Source organism: Cyprinus carpio, chromosome A4, assembly GCF_018340385.1.
Source record: "Cyprinus carpio isolate SPL01 chromosome A4, ASM1834038v1, whole genome shotgun sequence".
Classification (NCBI taxonomy): domain Eukaryota; kingdom Metazoa; phylum Chordata; class Actinopteri; order Cypriniformes; family Cyprinidae; genus Cyprinus; species Cyprinus carpio.
In genome coordinates this window covers 28,676,852-28,688,955 of record NC_056575.1, presented here as the reverse complement: position 1 = coordinate 28,688,955, position 12,104 = coordinate 28,676,852, and the positions used below count along the sequence as shown (strand labels likewise).

The 12,104-nt window shown below is 35.5% G+C and overlaps 2 protein-coding genes across 2 annotated transcripts; both read left to right on the top strand.

Moving 5' to 3' along the window:
• The first annotated feature begins 938 nt into the window (after positions 1 to 938).
• LOC122141003 (hepatitis A virus cellular receptor 1-like) lies at positions 939 to 2,347 on the top strand. The gene is made up of 3 exons (XM_042746644.1): positions 939 to 977; positions 1,516 to 1,638; positions 1,917 to 2,347. The coding sequence occupies exons 1-3, from the start codon at positions 965 to 967 to the stop codon at positions 2,345 to 2,347; spliced, it is 567 nt and encodes a 188-aa protein (XP_042602578.1). The 5' UTR covers positions 939 to 964.
• A 939-nt stretch (positions 2,348 to 3,286) lies between these two features.
• Positions 3,287 to 7,246, top strand: LOC109105202. Its single transcript, XM_042746629.1, has 15 exons — positions 3,287 to 3,343; positions 3,433 to 3,548; positions 4,152 to 4,271; positions 4,384 to 4,431; positions 4,587 to 4,664; positions 4,715 to 4,716; positions 4,774 to 4,827; positions 5,535 to 5,595; positions 5,682 to 5,732; positions 5,815 to 5,859; positions 5,972 to 6,036; positions 6,277 to 6,472; positions 6,593 to 6,796; positions 7,039 to 7,132; positions 7,218 to 7,246. The coding sequence occupies exons 1-15, from the start codon at positions 3,340 to 3,342 to the stop codon at positions 7,244 to 7,246; spliced, it is 1,167 nt and encodes a 388-aa protein (XP_042602563.1). The 5' UTR covers positions 3,287 to 3,339.
• Positions 7,247 to 12,104: the final 4,858 nt, after the last annotated feature.

Here is a 12,104-nt window from a genome sequence, read left to right as displayed (position 1 = left end):
AAAATTTTGAATGGTAGTGTAGGCTATGTATGTAGCCTATGTTATCACACTCATATCACATATTGTTTTGGATACGAATAAAACATCCATTCTGACAATATCGTGGATTTTTTTAATTTTAATCAGAGATTTATTTGTATTAGCCAATGGAAACCTCTATGAACACAGTTGACCCCCTGTGGGGGCTTGGCCAAAAAAATCTCTCACGGACAAATTATGTTTTATTAAAAATATTTGAACTAGTCTACCATCATGGCGCGAGCACATATTAGGATAGGTAGATGCATGCCTTCCGTTGCTAGTCCCTATCAAGCACTTTTAACCCGTTCAACTTTTCTCCTCTCCTCCTCCTGGCCAGACGTTCTTTGGCCTTGCATCACTAACTGTAAAGAGCAAGGCCTGTTCTTGATAATCTTCTGTTGAAACATGGGAAAAAGTCAACGATGAACAATTGGGGTGAAGCGACCTTTATATAGCAAAATACTACTTGGGTCGCTCCGTCTATAGCACATTGTGCTGGAGGTTTTACACTGTCAATACAGAAAACAAACCAATAAAAAAAACCTCCTCTCGTCCCCCCAACTTAATCATCCTCAAAAAAAAAATACCCCCTATATGCCCCATAATTCAGACCAGTAAAATGCACATATAGGCCCCAAGCAGTAGGGCTCTTTTTACTCAAGCTTTTATTTATAAATTGTGTATTTTTGATACGATTTTTTATGCAATGTTTGATTGTTTTACTATTTGGTATGTGTGTAGCGCTTTGATGGGTCAATAATTTATTAAATAAGTTATTGAGAGGCAAAAGTACTTGATTGAGCCAGTCTGTCTGACTCAAACTTAGCTAACCACGTGTAGGTTAAGCTGGCCCTAGTCTTCTCTTTACCCGCTCTGTCTCACTCACTTTTAAAATTAATTACATTTTTATTTTATCTTGTTGTCTGTCTTTAGCTTGCGTGACATGGCTTCTTCTGGTAAGACCCTGTTTACTCCTTGCATTTAAACATACTCCACATGGTTTCTGGAGCACATTAGAGTGGATAATCACAAATGTGTGATTTCTTTTTTTTTTTTTGACAGTCTATGATGTGAACACACAAAATACACATTTATAGGCATGTATGTATGCAAATCTCTAAGTCTCTGCACAAGTTGAACTGCACACTCACTCAAGTATTTTGTCAAATAATACAAACATATGTCATGCATGATAAAACCTACATTAAAAACTTTGGTCTCATATGGTTTAAATGTAGATTTTGATTTGAGTTGTTTCTTATAAATGAAATGATCTAATTCTCTAATGTATATCTTAATATACAGTTTTCTTAAAATAGCTTACTTATCTGGACAAATGTATGTGCATTTAATGTGTGTTTTATCATACTCTGTCTTTAGTTCTTTAACTTGTATCTCATAAAGGTGTGTGTTTGCTTTAGCTACTTAAGAAAATTAAAATCTCTCTTTCTAAACAAGTATAAACTAAAAACACCCATCTCTTTCTCTCTTCAGGGGAAGAAATAATATCCATACAGAGAGGTTGCAACTTACCTGCGCTTAACAGATGCACCTCCTGCTGTTCCCTATTTCACTGTCCTTTCTGTATTTCTGATTTTTTCAAGCCCTCAAAGAAAAGTAAAGTACAAACTCATCTTAAGCTTCACTTTTCTAGGGCAGTCGTCCATGAAGGTAGCATCATTTATGATTGATTTTTATTTTATTTTTTTTCTAAAAATGTAATGAATGTTAATGTTAAATGGATGCATGATTGATGTTTTAGTTTACTCAAATTTACTCATGTCAGCATTGTCAGGGCACGTTGCATAAAGGTTTAACAAATAAGTTGTGCTGTGTCTTTCTCTGAAATGCAAGAAAAGGAGTGATTTTTGTTTTGTTTTTCTTTTTTCTTTCAGATTATACAATCCACCGGTGTGGTCTAGGTTGTGTGTCACAATTACACTACCATTGTGTATATTGTTCCTCAATAAAAATCCGACGTGACAACTTTGTGGCCCACTTGAAAGGCTGTAAGACTGCTAGTAAATTAACCACCATTCCTGATGTGGCTCCCTTAACTGCCAGTATATCGACGACCATTCCAGATGTGGCTCCCTTAACTGCCAGTATATCGACGACCATTCCAGATGTGGCTCCCCTGCCTTCCAGTATATCGACGACCATTCCAGATGTGGCTCCCCTGCCTTCCAGTATATCGACGACCATTCCAGATGTGGCTCCCCTGCCTTCCAGTATATCGACGACCATTCCAGATGTGGCTCCCCTGCCTTCCAGTACATCGACGACCATTCCTGACCTGCCTCCCTTAACTGCTAAAGTGACGTGACATTCAGCCAAGTATGGTGACCCATACTCAGAATTTGTGCTCTGCATTTAACCCATCCGAAGTGCACACACACAGAGCAGTGAACACACACACACGGTGAACACACACCCGGAGCAGTGGGCAGCCATATGCTGCGGCGCCCGGGGAGCAGTTGGGGGTTCAGTGCCTTGCTCAAGGGCACCTAAGTCATGGTATTGAGGGTGGAGAGAGCGCTGTACATTCACTCCCCCCACCCACAATTCCTGCCGGCCCGAGACTCGAACTCACAACCCTTCGATTGGGAGTCCGACTCTCTAACCATTAGGCCACGACTTCCCCCAAGAGCCTCTGTCAGAAGTGGGATAGTAGATTTTATGAAGGACTAGTAGGTCCTTCATAAAATCACAACTACAAAACAGCATAGTTATTAAAGCAAATTGCCCTCATTTTCACATTACTATTCAAAAAAAGAAATCTGGAGAGGAAACACACAAAATCTAGGGACGACATTACAGCAAGCCATCACCTTTATTCTGATTGCATAGACCGAGCTAACGGTGTCTATGCAGTCCAGAAACATTTTCTTTCTTCGAGTGTTCCAATCCATGTTGTGTACAAAATCTGGGGAGCGGAGCAGAATGTAAGATGTGAGTTTCCATCCTGTCAAGTGGAGATGGACTTAGCCAGGAGGAGTGGACTAAGCCACTACAAATGCCATCACCTCAGGTCACTAGACTATTGTGGGTCCTTTGCTGATGATCCTTCTCTTTCAGAAAGTACCCTGACAGAAATGGTCAGGCTAAAATGGTTTGGCAGTGAAAGAAAGAGAGATTGCCTACAGAGACAAAGCTTGGCCACCCAAGACAACAAACCCTTGTCTGTAGCGACAAAGGTGACAATGCCATCTTTAAAGAGGTGCATTTCAGTGTATGAGCCACATGCATCATATTACAGACCTTAGTGGCTCAAAGGCAACAGTGGATTTGCCAGACTTTGATGCCCCTGTTACAGGCATGGGTATGGATAAAGTAATTGCACTAACTTACAGTAATTTTCCATTGCAGTTCATTATTCATGACCGAGATTGTTTAATTTTATTCTCATAGAAACCTCTGCAGATGTGAACATGGAGGAAGTGGATGAGGATATGATTGTGGAGGATGCAGATGAGTATTCAGCTCAACCTTGGATGAAGCCTCATAATCTTCTACAAGACAAATTGGTAGTTGTTCATGTCTTCACTATCAATGCTAAAACATACTGTCCACAGTAGCCTGTATTGTAAAATCCACAATTTGTGTTAACTAAAACATCCATTTTAAAAAGACAAGTTGCCTATTTAAACAAAATATGAAGCATCTGTGACCCTGGACCACAAAACCTTAAGTGTCTTAAGTTGCACAGGTATTTTAGTTGCAATAGCCAACAATACACTGTATGGATCAAAATTATCGATTTTTCTTTTATGCCAAAAATCATTAGGATATTAAGTAAAGATCAGGATCCATGAAAATATTTTGTACATTTCCTACCTTAAATGTATCAATTTTATTTTTGTAAGTGGTTGCAGCACAATCGCCAACAGAAATGGAAACTTTTAAAGGCGATTTTCTCAATATTTAGATTTTTTTGCACCCTCAGATTCCCGATTTTCAAATAGTTTTATTTCGGCCAAATGTTATCCTATCCTAACAAACCATACATCAATAGAAAGCTTATTTATTCAGCTTTCAGGTGATGTATAAATCTCAATTTTAAAAAATTTACACATAAGACTGGTTTTGTGGTCCAGGGTCACATTTAGTCTTTCTTTTGTCCTTTGCAGCTCAGATACATCCTGGACACGGGGCGGCTGGCCGAAGAGGTCATTGTGAAGGAGGGAGTGATATGCCTCTTAAGAGAAGATTTTTGGACACTTGGTTTGAGAAGGGAAATGGAGTCTGATGTAAGTAGTAACGTTTTCATGTAGATATTTTTCATGGACCAAAATGCTCTTTGTTTTCTTTGTAGAAAGAACTTAGACTTTTGTGTATGTGCTAACTCATTATTTCTTGCAGATTGGAAATGCCTGCATGAAACTCATTTATGAAGATGCTCGAGCGCATGTATATATCTTTTTCACATGATTTTAAATCAGCTGTTTGTAGTTTATACTTTTTTTTTTTTTTTTTTTTTTTTTTTTTTTTTTTTTAGAATTTTTGAATTTTCAAATATGAATGGCAAGTGGTAGTCTTCTTAATATTTCCATTTGCTCTCACAGGTCAAATACATATATACTGCTGATATGTATGTTGTTACTACATGGAAAGACAGTGTAGATCCCTTAGCTTACCTTCCAGTGAGCATTGAATGCATAAATCATACTATTTGACATCCAACGTAAGTCAGAAGTAAAATAATTTTTCATATTTGTTAATTGTGATTTTTAGGATGATGCTGACATGAAGGATGCACTTGTGCTCTGGACAAAAGCTGCCGGCCCAGAACATTATCTGTTATGTGTAAGATTTTACAAAAAACATTTGCATATCACGTTTTATACAGCTTTGACTACTTATTGTTGACTATGATTATTATTTTATGTTGGTTTTACGGAGGGGTGTTTTTACCCTCTATATCATAAAGCAAAGTTAATTTAAATGTGAAATGGATTGTCATAACACTATCTGTACTCCCTAGCTACAACCATGATTATGCATCCCTATAGGTACTGAAGCCACTCTTAAGAGAGATCCTTCTACTAGACTCCCTGTGTAGTAATCATGAGTCTGGTTTTGGAGATGACCTTTACAGAGACATCTTTAGGTCCAGCTAAGATATAATTGCCATGTTCCTATGGCATGTAATGTAGACATGCGGTTGCATTGTTCCAGCAGTTTTTTTTTTTTCGTTTTTTTTTTTTAGCTATGAGAGTATGAATTATCATTAATTTACAGGTGCCACGTTCTTATGGCACGTAATGTAGACATGTGGTTACATTGTTCTAAATAGAAACATCTTAATAGATTAAACCAGCAAAGCAAAATCAGGCCTCTTTGTGGATGAGGACGTCCATGTTCTGTGGGAGAAAATAGACTCAAATGGGTGTGAGCAGAGGAGTAAAATTGCTGGTTTAATATATGGCCATATGATATGCTGTTACATATGCTTTGTAACATAGGGGACTCTTCATGGCTTGTTGTTAATTTGTCTTTTACCCAAATCTTAGGAGTATTGCACATCGTCTTGACCCTGGACAGTGGACAGAAGTCACAGGATTGGATATTGGGGTGACACACAACTACAATACTACTGTACATATTTTCACCTCTGTGTATGTTTTTATTTCAAATTCTAATATATTTGTTTCCTAAAGGTCTTTCCTCAACAGACCAACAGCATTGATTGTGGAGTTTTCATGCTCATGGTAAGCTATTAAAACAGGCTATTAATGCTAGTATTTTTTTTTCTTTCTTTTTTTCTGGAAATTAATTTTTACTCTTTTTCAGTATGCCCTTTACACTGTGCTGAACACTCCATTCAATTTTACTTCGGTGAGCTTTTCTATTTTCTTCCTTGGAAGGTTGTTATAAAGTTTATTGCTGGTCATTAAATTCTAACAATACAACTTAAATACTAATCCTGTGGCATTACAATTTCTGTTAGCTTGACATGCCTGCAATCAGGGAGTGGTGGTGTCTACGTCTAATTGAGCGGTTTGAGACAGAGGGGTATGTTTATTAGTTTCTTTACATCTCAGTTTGGTGTTTCATTCTTTGTTCCTTTCTTGTCAGTAGAAATAATTGACCAAACTGAGGCATTACAGGTTACTAAATTATTTATACATTATACATTGGTTATATGTAATTCTTAATTATACATTAAATTATCAATGCAGCCTGTTTATTGTCCACAACAAGAGGTGTCCTATTGGGGGCCAACAATGTAGATTTTTTTTTTCTTTTTTAAAAGCATGGGAAAAGGTTCGCCCACTGGACAGAGGAGGCAAGATGCCTGACTGAAGGGACATTACGACCACTTTACAGGAGTTTTCCAGGACTAACACATGACCTACCACAACATGTTGTTGCCAGTAGGAACCGAAAGTTATCCAACCAGGCTCTGGTGGACTTCATTGTGGCAAGAGGAACCGATAACCACATTCAGGTACATGCATCAAGAATGCATTTTTTAACTGCATTCTAAACCAATAGCTTGTCTAGTAAATAAACAACTTACACATACATGGAAATGTTTTTAATGTCATTTTCAATTTTCTCTGCACAGTCCATCATCAGTGGACAAAAAAAATCACAGTGGCTTGACACTTTTTCCAAGTGTTCCATAAAGAAAGTGCCTGTGCCATTGTTCATTGAAGATCAGGAACAAATTGATATTATCTACACTCACCTGACTTCAATTCTGAACAGTACACCCACACACACCCACAGTGACCAGATCAGATTTATTATGGATGTCCTTTTTCCAGAGGTAGGACTAATGTGTTAGTTGTGCTCTGCATGGTGTCATATTCACATTGTTTTTAATGTCAAATAGTTTATCCATAATGTTAGACCATTGCGCTAAAAATAATAGTTTTGTGCTTAATATAGAAAAGGCACTTTTGATTTTGTTGTAAAAAAAAAAAAACAACAACAACAAAAAAAACTAAACATGCAAAATGATGCTTGGCTTATTTGGGCAGTGATAAATCTCAATTCTTTCTCTGGTAGTCCATCATCTGTGCTCTTGCTGTTGTGGAACATGTGTCCATCATGGAGGCTGAGGAGAAATTCCTGCGAGGACCTGTCATTGACGCAAGGAAATGTAAAAACACTACAAACTAAATATTTATAAATAACCATTGTTTCTACCACTATGCAACTTTTGCTTTTTTATTTATTTTTATCAGTGAGCGAGAGCACTTTGACAGCAGGATAAAAAAACAATTAAAGAAGAGTTGCAAGCCATAGGAGAGTCTACAGGAGTCATGCAGAATCTACAGGAAGAAATAAGTCATGGTGTTAATAAATATTTTTTGTGAACAACAATATTGTCTCTTTCTTTTAAAATGACCCTTGGAATTTTAGAAAAGGGTTACATTGTGTTTGTCTTCATAAAATGCTATGTAGGACATGTTTTGTAGCTGTATGACGACCAATTGTGAATTGTACAGCAGATATTTCATTTAGGATGCAAATGATTACACAGTACTGTATGTCTAATGGCCTAAATATGGTTCATATCTAAATGTAACAATATAAATTCACAACATCATATATCAGTCAGTCTCCTGTATATAAAAACAGTTTATAAATAAATATAAATAATACATTTTACAGTAGGTCATAGGTCTGCAGCCTCCCCATATAGTGTTATTCGCCGTATTTCCTTCTCCCCCTACTGGACGCATGAGGAACAACAGGGGCGTAAAACTGCTTGGGGCGTAAAACTGCTTTGAACCTAAATCCACTTTGTCTTCAGTTGCAGCCTCCCCATATAGTTATAGGTTGGTTGTGTACACACACTGCCAACACACATTTCAGTTCAAACAACATGTAAAAGTGCATGTAGCATTATATGACCCCTCTAAATTAGGGCTGCAACAAACGATTATTTTGATAATCGATTAATCTAACGATTATTAGAAAGATTAATCGACTAATCGTTGATTATTTCACTGATAAATCAATAGAATTTGATTGATTATTCAGCTCTTGCAATTAGTTAAAATACTGTTATACATAACAAATAAATAAAAGACAGTCTAATCACTTCAGCTTTGGGAAATATTATTTAATTACAATTATTATACAGTTAATTTATACAAATAAATATATTTGACACACAAAAATGAGATGACAGAAAAAACCTTCTTATTTACCATTTAATTACTATATGAAAATTAAAGGTAAAATAAAGGTAAGTGATTAGATGTTTTATTTTTGGATAAACAATTTTATTCACAATATACACTACCAGTCAACCATTTTTGAACATTAACATTGTTTTTAAAGAAGTATCTTCTGCTCATCAAGCCTGCATGTATTTGATCCAAAGTACAGCAAAAACAGTAACATTTTGAAATATTTTTTACTATTTAAAATAACAGTTTTTTATTTGAATATATTTTAAAATGTAATTTATTCCTGTGATTTCAAGGCTGAATTTTTAGCATCATTACTCCAGTCACATGATCCTTCAGAAATCATTCTAATATACTGATTTGCTGCTCCAAAAAACATTACTATTATTATTATTATTATTATTATTATTATTATGTTAAAAACAGATGAATATAATTTTTTTTTCAGGTTTCTTTGATGAATAGAAAGTTCAGAAGATCAGCATTTATCTGAAATATAAATATTTTGTAACATTATTATGTTTTGTACATTTTGTAACATTGAATGATTTCTGAAGATCATGTGACACTGAAGACTGGAAAAAATTCAGCTTTGATCACAAGAATAAATTGCATTTTAAAATATATTCAAATAGAAAGCAGTTATTTTAAATCGTAAAAATATTGCACAATATTACTGATTTTGCTGTATTTTGGATCAAATAAATGCAGGCTTGGTGAGCAGAAGAGACTTCTTTAAAAAAAAAAAAAAAAAAACCTTCAAAAACCTTGGACTGGTAGAGTAATCTCTCTTAAAATACCTTACTGGGTTATGATAATCAAAACAGTCCTGAGCTAGATTAAGCTTTGATCTCTGCAAACCAAACTATCACTTCATTCAAATATTTAATAATAATGTTTAAGAAGAGATACCGTAAAGCTGCTTGTTGTACTTGACCATAAGTCGGTTGTGGCAGCAAAGTATTCAATTTTTCTTTCTATTTTCAGTCGGCATTTCGCATACAGCAAGGGCAGCGCAACTTTAGAAAAATGGTTGCGTGAGGGGATGTTATATCTTTTGTCAAGTGTGGCAATCATTTTTTTAAAACCCTCACTGCTCACGGTGCTTGTTGGACACATATCCTTGGCTAAATGATACGCAATCGCCCTTTGTTATTTCCTTGTGCCTTTGCGAGCAAGGCGAATACGGTATTGCATTGAACAATGTCCCCGATATTGTTGTCTGTGTCTTGGATGGCGGGGGATTTTTTGTGGTTGTGGCTTGTGTCTTCAGCCTTTGAAATTCCTGATATTGTACTTTGTGGTGGCTTTTAAGGTGGTTAATGAGGTTTATTGTGTTACCGTGGGATGTTTGGATGGAACAGGAGCACAGTTTACACAAGACTCATACCTGATCAACATCAGATTCATCGAAACCGAAATAGTTCTACACAATGGAGTATGACCCCTTTTTGGGAACTAACGAACGTACTTCTGCACCTTCCTGTTGCTGTTCTGCCATTGTTTGTTCAAGCCAAATGACTGTAAATCTCGTGATGTCAACTTCTACTGTAAGAGAGAGCGCGCTTGCAATCTAGACGTTATCACGTCAGACTTGTGACGCAGTCTATCATTCATTCCGTACACTCCGCCCATAAGAATATCAAACAGTTTGTTTGATTTTAAACCGTTTGTTTTGTGCTTGGTGTTTACACATTAATATCGCAACGATTTTTTATTAATTGATCATGAGGCACAAATATCGTTATCACAATAAAAATACGATTAATCGTGCAGCTATAATTCAAAGAGAGGTTTTCTTATGAACGTCTTAGAGAAGAGTCCCTTTTTATGGGCATTATGTGCCTGTTTTAGAGAGACTTGAGTTAAAGCTTTAGAAGAGATCTCAGCATTACACACTGTGATCAGATTTGTCTCCTTAGCTAGAGACTCCGGTGGTCTCACATTTGTCTCTTTTAAAGCCTGTGATGTTTGTTGAACATGTATTTTAATTCACAGTGACCACAGATTAACATGACTATCTGTTTTACTGAATCTTCTTATTCTTTTGTCCAACAGGTTATATCCACAACACATCTATAGACAGAGAGCGCCATCAAGTAATAACACAATTACCATACATTACAAAGCTTTAGAAGAGCTCTCAACAACGTCACACACTGTGCTCTGATTTTTCTCCTTAGCGAAAGACTCTGGTGGTCTCACATTTGTCTCCTGTAATGCTTTAGAAGAGATCCCAACAACTTTACAAAGTGTGCATCAAGTCAATTACTTGAAAGGCACTTAATAAATGGGGGAAATCATTAATTCGGAGTTAAAGGCTATATTAAGAGAGAAATTATGTAGAAATAAGGGTAATGTTACTTTTTATAGTGAATTTCTCTGAGACTGTACATGCCACAGTTTTAAGTCTGGATGTCCTGTACAGAACACATTCAGGGCTTTTCAAAGATACCAAATGATTGGATGTTTCACCATGACCACTCCCTCTCCTTGGTCATCAAATATGTTTGAAATTAATTTAGTGACACTCTTATGGAAATATGATAATATTTTGTAATATTTAAATCTGACTAATTTTTAAACTGTGTGCCATAAATCAACATCTCAGGAAAATGTTATGGGGTTTCAAACCAAAATATGACTTTCTGTTACGAAACAGGCTGTTGATTTCATACATGTCCTCATATGGGGACACCAGGACTAAAAGCATGTTTATTACGCATTTTGGAAGACATAACAAATGAATAGGGAAAAAAATAATATTTCAATATTTCTATGAAATATTATATATTATTATGAAAATCTTGTCAATTATTACTCCCATTATTACACTTGTTTTTTCATTACATGTTGCTCTAAAAACACATTCATATGCAAATTAGATTTAGTTTATATAAATATTATATATAACGAGAAAACCGGTTTATGGTCATTTTACACACATTTTGCAGAAAGAAAAATGGTATATCAAATCATTCTGTTATAACATAGTTCAGAATGATCTTTATACAAAGTTTGGTAAAAAAAAAAAAAAAAAAAAAACCTGACACCTAAAAATGTATTGGTGATTAAAAAAAAAAAAAAAAACTATTGTTTTGCCTATTCATGTTCATTCATGTCTTTTTATGTCCCGATGCCTACCGAGAACCTAGCATAACTTATGAATGAAATATCATTATAATTTTTTGTTTGCTTGTTTTTAAATTTTTTTAAATGCTCTAAACAATGTAATGACATGAAAAAATATTTTATTTTTCCTAAAATGTTTTGCCAGGTCTTAAGATGTTAAAAGAGACAAATGTGAGAGATCCAGAGTCTCTAGCTAAGGAGAAATATCTGAGCAAAGTGTAAAGGTGTTGAGATCTCATCTAAAGCTTTAAAGGGGTCATATGATGGTGCTAAAAATAACATTATTTTGTGTATTTGGTGTAATTAAATGTGTTTATGTGGTTTAAGGTTAAAAAAACATTATTTTCCACATAATGAACATTATTGTTTCTCTTCTGTGCCTCACCTTTCTGAAACGCTTTTTACAAAGCGGAAATGTTACTCCCCTTAACATACTGTGAAGCCGTCTCCTGGCATGACCAGACAAAAACATTAAAACACATTACAAATGAGGCATTTGTTGCATACAGTGAGGACATTATTACTGATTATAATGACTTATACTGTCTTTTTATGCATTGCGTTGGATAACGCGCCGCGTAAACTTAAAACCATGTCTGCATTTGTGATCAGAGAAAAAAGAAGCAACGAAGCCTACACTAGACTCTTTAAAACTTGCATTTGAATCATCAGCTGCAAATTATTTAGTAGTCTACTCTCCCAGGATCAGGAAACAGTCCTCCATAAAATGCATTGCACAGATCTGAATATTTGGGTCGAACTGTTCTGGACCAGTGTTGTAAATACAACAACCACTGATTT

What these genes read in the sequence shown, in the direction of transcription:
- LOC122141003 (XM_042746644.1), top strand. An exon ending in TTTCAAGCCCTCAAAGAAAA is followed by an intron (nt 1,639 to 1,916) that starts GTAAAGTACAAA and finishes TTTTTCTTTCAG; the next exon opens with ATTATACAATCCACCGGTGT.
- LOC109105202 (XM_042746629.1), top strand. An exon ending in ATGAAGATGCTCGAGCGCAT is followed by an intron (nt 4,432 to 4,586) that starts GTATATATCTTT and finishes TTGCTCTCACAG; the next exon opens with GTCAAATACATATATACTGC. An exon ending in GAACCGATAACCACATTCAG is followed by an intron (nt 6,473 to 6,592) that starts GTACATGCATCA and finishes TTCTCTGCACAG; the next exon opens with TCCATCATCAGTGGACAAAA.